The sequence below is a fragment of the Dipodomys ordii genome, unplaced genomic scaffold, assembly GCF_000151885.1.
Source record: "Dipodomys ordii isolate 6190 unplaced genomic scaffold, Dord_2.0 Scaffold129, whole genome shotgun sequence".
Classification (NCBI taxonomy): Eukaryota; Metazoa; Chordata; class Mammalia; order Rodentia; family Heteromyidae; genus Dipodomys; species Dipodomys ordii.
Window position 1 is genome coordinate 1,361,407 of NW_012267345.1, and position 6,355 is coordinate 1,367,761.

Genomic DNA, 6,355 nt, shown 5'->3' on the forward strand with positions numbered 1-6,355 from the left:
CTCTCTCTCCTCTGTCTCTCTCTCCCTCTCTCTCTCCTCTCTCTCTCTCTCCTCTCTCTCTCTCTTTCTCTCTCCCTCCCTCCCTCTCTCTCTCTCTCTCTCTCTCTCTCTCTCTCTCAGGGGCCGTGGTCATTGCCTTTGTGGTCTGCTGGTTGCCCTACCACGTGCGGCGCCTCATGTTCTGTTACGTCTCCGATGAGCAGTGGACCCCGTGAGTACTGGGATGCTGGGGACCCCGTGCAGGCAGGGGTGAGGGGTGCTGAGCCCCCGGCCTGGGTGAGGCCGCTGGACAGAGAAGACGGTGGAGGGACCGGCGGGTCCAACCTTTGCAGGAACAGGTCTGGCCAGCCAGGGAGCAGAGCTGGGCTTGTCACCAGACGCCCCGTGGAGAAGCACCCCAGGCAGCCACCGGGACCCCAGCACCCTGCAGTCCCCCAGGCCCCACGGCCGAGCTCTGAGCACCTCTCTTCCTCTCCCTCAGCTTCCTCTACGACTTCTACCATTACTTCTACATGCTGACCAACGCGCTTTTCTACGTCAGCTCCACCATCAACCCCATCCTGTACAACCTCGTCTCCGCCAACTTCCGCCAGGTCTTCTTGTCCACACTGACCTGCCTCTGCCCCGTGTGGCGACGCAGGAGGAAGAGGCCGGCGCTCTCCAGGAAGCCCAACAGCGTGTCCAGCAACCACGCCTTCTCCAGCAGTGCCACCCGGGAGACGCTGTACTAGGCCGGGCAGCCGCCCCATGCCTGCCACGTGTGGTGGGGCACTTGGTCCTTGGCCGCGCAAACCAGGCCTATGGCCGCTCACCCATTTCCTTTCCATTTCCCTCCTCCCCATCTCCTCCCCTCCTTCCTCCCTCACCACCCCCACTTTAAAGCCAGAGCAGAGATGCTCCTCTCACTGATCAAAAGCTAATTGCGCAAAGGCCATTTCCTTTGTTCGCAGACTAATGGATTTTGGAGAAAGGGAAGGAGGGTGGCTTGGGGCTGGGCCCACGGGCAGCTGATGGACTCACAGACCCCAGGCAGGGCCACCAGTGTCTAAAGAGCAGGCCCTGGGCCTGGGCCAGGCTCCCCTCCCTCCCTCGCCCCCGGTCCAGCTCAAAGCTCAGTCCAGCCCCAGGATCAGTGGGCTTCGCAGCTCTGGGCCTCACAGCCAGATCCTCCTGACAGCGCCTTCACTCCTGGAGCCCGGGGCTGAGGGTGAGGACATCCGCCTCCCTGCCTTCCCCTGGGCAGTCAGGGGCCACGGAGGGGACCCAGGCTTCCACATTCCCACAAAGTCAAAGGAGTCAGGGCTGGCACAGCCCAGGGAGGAGAGCCTGTCCCTCTCCAGCCTGTCCTCACCGGGCCACGCTGGGGAGAACCAGCAGGGATGCTGTCGGTTGGTGTTTGATCGCGGCCTCTCGGATGAGTACAGAGATGGCAGACCTGTGGCATTTGGCTTTCCCTCCCAGCCGCAGCCCGCGGGGCACCACTGGGTCTTTCACAGCTGTGTGGGCTGAGGTTTGAGGGCCTCGAGGGTGAGGATCTTGAAAATGGATGTGGGCCAGGCAAGGACCTACGTGCCAGGAAGAGAAGGGGCCAAGCACCCTCCCCCCCACACCCCACTCCCACCCCATGGGCCAGCAGCCCTCAGCTGAGATGAATACTTCTTGGTCACTGGCCACCAAGCAGTGGCCTGCCCCAGACTCCAGGCCGCTAGAACAGCAGACACCCAGAAGAGCAGGCCCCCCTGACCCCCCAGAGCCGGCCCCACGCAGGACAGAAGAGCAGGCACACTTGGTTTTCCACTCAGGACAAGATGGCCAGGTCCCTGCCAAGAAGGCTGCCCCGCGCGGGGAGACGGGACCTGGACCGAGCAGCAGGAGCCGCAGGACCAGGAGGCAGAGCTTGGCTTTTTGCCAAGCTCACATTCCCAGGAGGGAACTCAGGGGAACTGACAGCCAGTCTGCAGGGCCGATGTCCTCGGGACACAGGGCCTCTGCGCAGGGCCCGCACTGCCTTGGACTATGGAAGGATGAGTGAAAGACTCAGTGTTCCTGGCAGCTAGACCTGCCACTCGATGAGCCGGCATGCTAGTGAACCCCACAAAACCCCTGCCAGCTAACCTGGTTTTCCTGGTCACCACGGGCGGGGTCTGGACATACCAGGCCCGTTCACTGACCCCAGCCTGAAGAGAGCCTTTTCCACCCGGAGCTCCCCATGGGGGTCAGCTCGGGACAGGGGAGCCCTGTCCAGTCCAGTGGGGCCTGAACTAGTGAGGTGCCACTCTCAGCAGGCACAAGCTGCGAACAGGCCCATCGATGGATGAGGTCTTGGACTTGGGCAGCACAGCCATCGGCTGTGAGGTTCTCAGAGTTTGGGGCACACCACAATTTCTCGAGCCTCGGTTTCCCCTCCGAATACAACATGGTGGCCTGGGGATGTGGCTCAGGTGGTTGGAGTGCAGCGGCCTCTGAGTTCACCCCCAGCTCCCCTACCACAAAAAAGACCAGACGACAAAACAGCCGCTTTATTAGACCCAGCATGGCCACCCCACCGTCTCGTCTGAGGCCTCGGCCCGCAGCAGCAGAGCAGACCCTGAGACAGGCCAAGCCGGGACCGCTGGCACCAGGAGCCTGAGCCAAGCCGCGCCCGAGGCCTGCGGCTCGGCCGTCCTCACACTCCTGTGCGTGCGCTTGATGTCCACGGAGATGCTCTTCCTCTCTTCCTCCAGGGTGAGGACACACTCGTGACACTGACGTGGTAACCCCTTGGCCCTTGTCACCGTGGAGCTGAGTCTGCAGCTGCCACAAGCACATCCAGCCACCGAGTCTAGAGCACCGGGAGCCCGGTGGTGACAGGAAAACCCAGAACCCCATTGTGTGGCCCCCCGTCTCCCTCCAAATACTCACCGGAATAGAACAGCCCCTCCCCCTCCCCTCTCAATAAAGGAGATTGCAAACCTCAACGTGGACCCTTCGGTCCAGGGCCGTGTGCATCCATCCACCTGCCGCGCACACGCACTGGGCATTCATCTTGAACCAAGGAGCCCTTCTACCCTGGCCAAGGGGTTGGGAATGAGTGCAACCACTATGGAAAGCGAGGTGGAGGGTCCTCAAAAACCCTAGAAATAGAGCTACCCTCCCACCCAGTGGTTCCGCTCCTGAGCAGAGTGGGGACAGCAGCCAGCCCTGACAGCCAGCACCCCCCCCAAGCAGAACTGGAGCCCTGAGCCCCGCCCCACCTCACAGCTCTTCTGAGCTCCACCCTCGTTCCAAGACCTGGGCAGGGGGAGCCGGCTGGCGCATCCATCACCATCGCTAGGCAACAGGGTATGAGAGAATCGTACATACGAGTGTGTACGTTCTAAAAATGCATTAAAGGAAGGAGCAGCCAGAGCTGTGTAATCCAGGCTCCCCCCTCCCCTCCTCCCCCATGTGGTCCAGGCTCCCCTCTCTCCTCCTCCCTAACAGCTCCCTGCAATTATGATTTGAATTTCAGTTTTTATCAGAACTCCATGGAAACCATGTCCAGGCTGAATTTATGAAAGGAATGACGCCAACAGAGAGAGACTAGGGTGAGGGAAGGCTGGAGACGGCGTCAAAGAGGAAGAGAGGCAGACAGACAGACAAAGGCTGTCCAGCGCCAGCCTCACCGCCAGGGGCATGCCCAGCCATGCACCTGCACATACCCATTCACACGCACACTTCAGCAATGCACCCACACTACCCATTCACACGCACACTTCCACACCTGCACATACCCAGTCACACACACACTTCAGCAATGCACCCATACTACCCATTCACACGCACACTTCCACACCTGCACATACCCATTCACACACACACTTCCACACCTGCACATACCCATTCACACACACACTTCAGCAATGCACCCACACTACCCATTCACACGCACACTTCAGCAATGTACCCACACATACCCATTCATACGCACACTTCAGCAATGCACCCACACATACCCATTCACACGCACACTTCCACACCTGCATGTACCCATTCACACGCACACTTCCACACCTGCACGTAGCCATTCACACGCACACTTCCACACCCACACATACCCATTCACACGCACACTTCTGCATTTGCATGCACCCATTCACACGCACACTTCTGCATTTGCATGCACATGCAGGCACCTGCACACGCACCGTGCTCCACACGTACACAGACGCGGCCTGTGGAATGGGAGTGCACACGCCATTCGTGCTGGCATGCGCACACACCAGCAGCACGTGCGCTCCTAAGGAGCGCAGGCACACAGTCCTCAGGCATGAGAACACGCACTGACACCACACACACGCGTGCAGACCACGCCTCGCCCTCCCCCAGGGGCTCCTGCCTCACCATTAAGGCCTCGTCTTCGTCTGGGACTCGTCTGTTCTCATCCTGTGAGTCAGGAACCTCTCGCGCTGTGAAGCAGAACCACTGGGAGCCAGGAAGGCCCTGGTCAGTCCCCAAAGCAACCATTTCCTGGAGCCTGGGGCAGGCCCAGACTGCTGTCCCCACCTCAAGACCAGCCCCTGTCTGCTGAGGGCGGGCAGCGGCGGGTCCTGGCTGAGGAGGGCAGGAAGCCCCAAAGGGCCACACAGGCTCCAGGGCCACCCTGAGCTTCACCCGCTGACCCAGGAGCCGACGAGGAGCCAGCTCCCCCTTCCTGAGCTCAGTCACCAGTGCTCGTGCCCCTGGCCAGCTGTCCCTCCTTGAGTAGCCTCTGTCCTCTGTCTCTGCCCCTTCCATACCCCCTACCCCACTCTGCTTCCTGGAGTCACTTCAGGAACGAATGAGTGGCTCACACTCAAGCCTGCTTCCGGGTCAGTGGCCTGGCAAACAAGACCAAGACTCCCCATGCCATCGCAGGCCAGGCAGCAAAGGGCCCTGGAAGCTGGGCCAGGCCCCAGGGCCCAGCCTTGGTTCTGGTGTGGAGACCGGAGGGTGAGAAGGAAGAGGGAGGGAGGGAGGGAGGGAGAGAAGGAGGGAAAGGAGGGAAGGGAAGGAGAGGGGAAAGTGCCAGGAAGAAGAGGCACAGCAGAGGCCTCCTGGGGAATGGGTCTGTGCCCAGGCCGGGGGCGGAGGGGGGGGAATGGTCCTGGCAAAGGCAAAGCTGCCGTCACCCAGGGCTCCCTGCCTCCACCGGGCAGTGGAGGATGGGTGGAAAGGGCCCCCCACTCCCTCCCCGCTGGAGGGGCCCTGCCTCCTCTTATGAACATGGTACAGTTGGGGAAACTGAGGCCTAGAAAAGAGGAGTGACTGCTGTAGGGTCCCAGAGATGCCAGTGCGGGGCTGGAACCAAACCCAGGCCCTGCCTCCGCCCGGGCGCGGCCGGCTTGTGCGTGTGCGGGGCGCAGGCAGGCAGAGGCTCCCGGTCACTGCACAGCACAGTTCTGAGGCCTCCGAGTTCCCACCCAGACACTGCAGGACCCTGCTTCCCACACCTGCCTTCCAAGGGTGGGGGCCTGGGAGCCGCTCCTGCCCTGGGCCCCCACCAGCCACAGCTGCGGTCCCACAGAGTCCTGCAGGCCAGGGACGAGGTCCACCACACACACGCACGCACGCACACACACACACATGCACTCACACGCACACACACATGCACACATACACACACATGCACATACACATGCACACACACGTACACCCGCACGCACACACACACATGCACTCACACGCACGCACATACACATGCACACATACACACACATGCACTCACATGCACGCACACACACACATACATGCACACACACATGCACGCACTCACATGCACGCACGCGCACACACGCATGCACACATGCACACACACGTACACACGCACACGCACACACATGCACTCACACACGCACACTCACACACACATGCACTCACACACATGTGCACACCTACACGCACGCACACATGCACACACACACGCACGCATGCACACACACATACACATGCACTCACGCACGCACACACATGCACACACACGCACACACATACGTATGCACACACATACACACACACATACGCACGCACACACGTGCACGCACACACGCACACATACACACGTGCGCACACACGCACACACATGCACACACACACACACGGCCCCTGGGTGAAGTGTTGCTCTCCTCAAAACCACGCAGCTGGTGGTCAGGGCTCTGTGCCCACAGGAAAGCCATCAAATGCCACACTCTCAGGAGACGATGCCTCGGGGCCAAAAGCAAAGAAAAAGGTTCTGTGCTCAGCTTGGGGGTGGAATCAGGGTGTCCCTCAGCACCCGCCCTCTGCTCTGAGCTCCAGAGCAGCCCTGGAGTCGGGCTTGGAGAGGAGGAGCAGGCCAGGCCCTCACACATCTCAGACG

The 6,355-nt window shown here is 60.9% G+C and overlaps 1 protein-coding gene across 1 annotated transcript in view; it reads left to right on the forward strand.

Annotated features, from left to right (window-relative positions):
- Positions 1-731, forward strand: part of Ntsr1 (neurotensin receptor 1 (high affinity)) — a 46,034-nt gene extending 45,303 nt beyond the window's left edge. Inside the window, exons 4-5 of the mRNA XM_013030347.1 lie at positions 121-211; positions 482-731. Of these exons, the coding sequence (XP_012885801.1) occupies positions 121-211; positions 482-731 (341 nt within the window). The remainder of the gene's footprint in view (positions 1-120; positions 212-481) is intronic.
- The last annotated feature ends 5,624 nt before the right edge of the window (positions 732-6,355 follow it).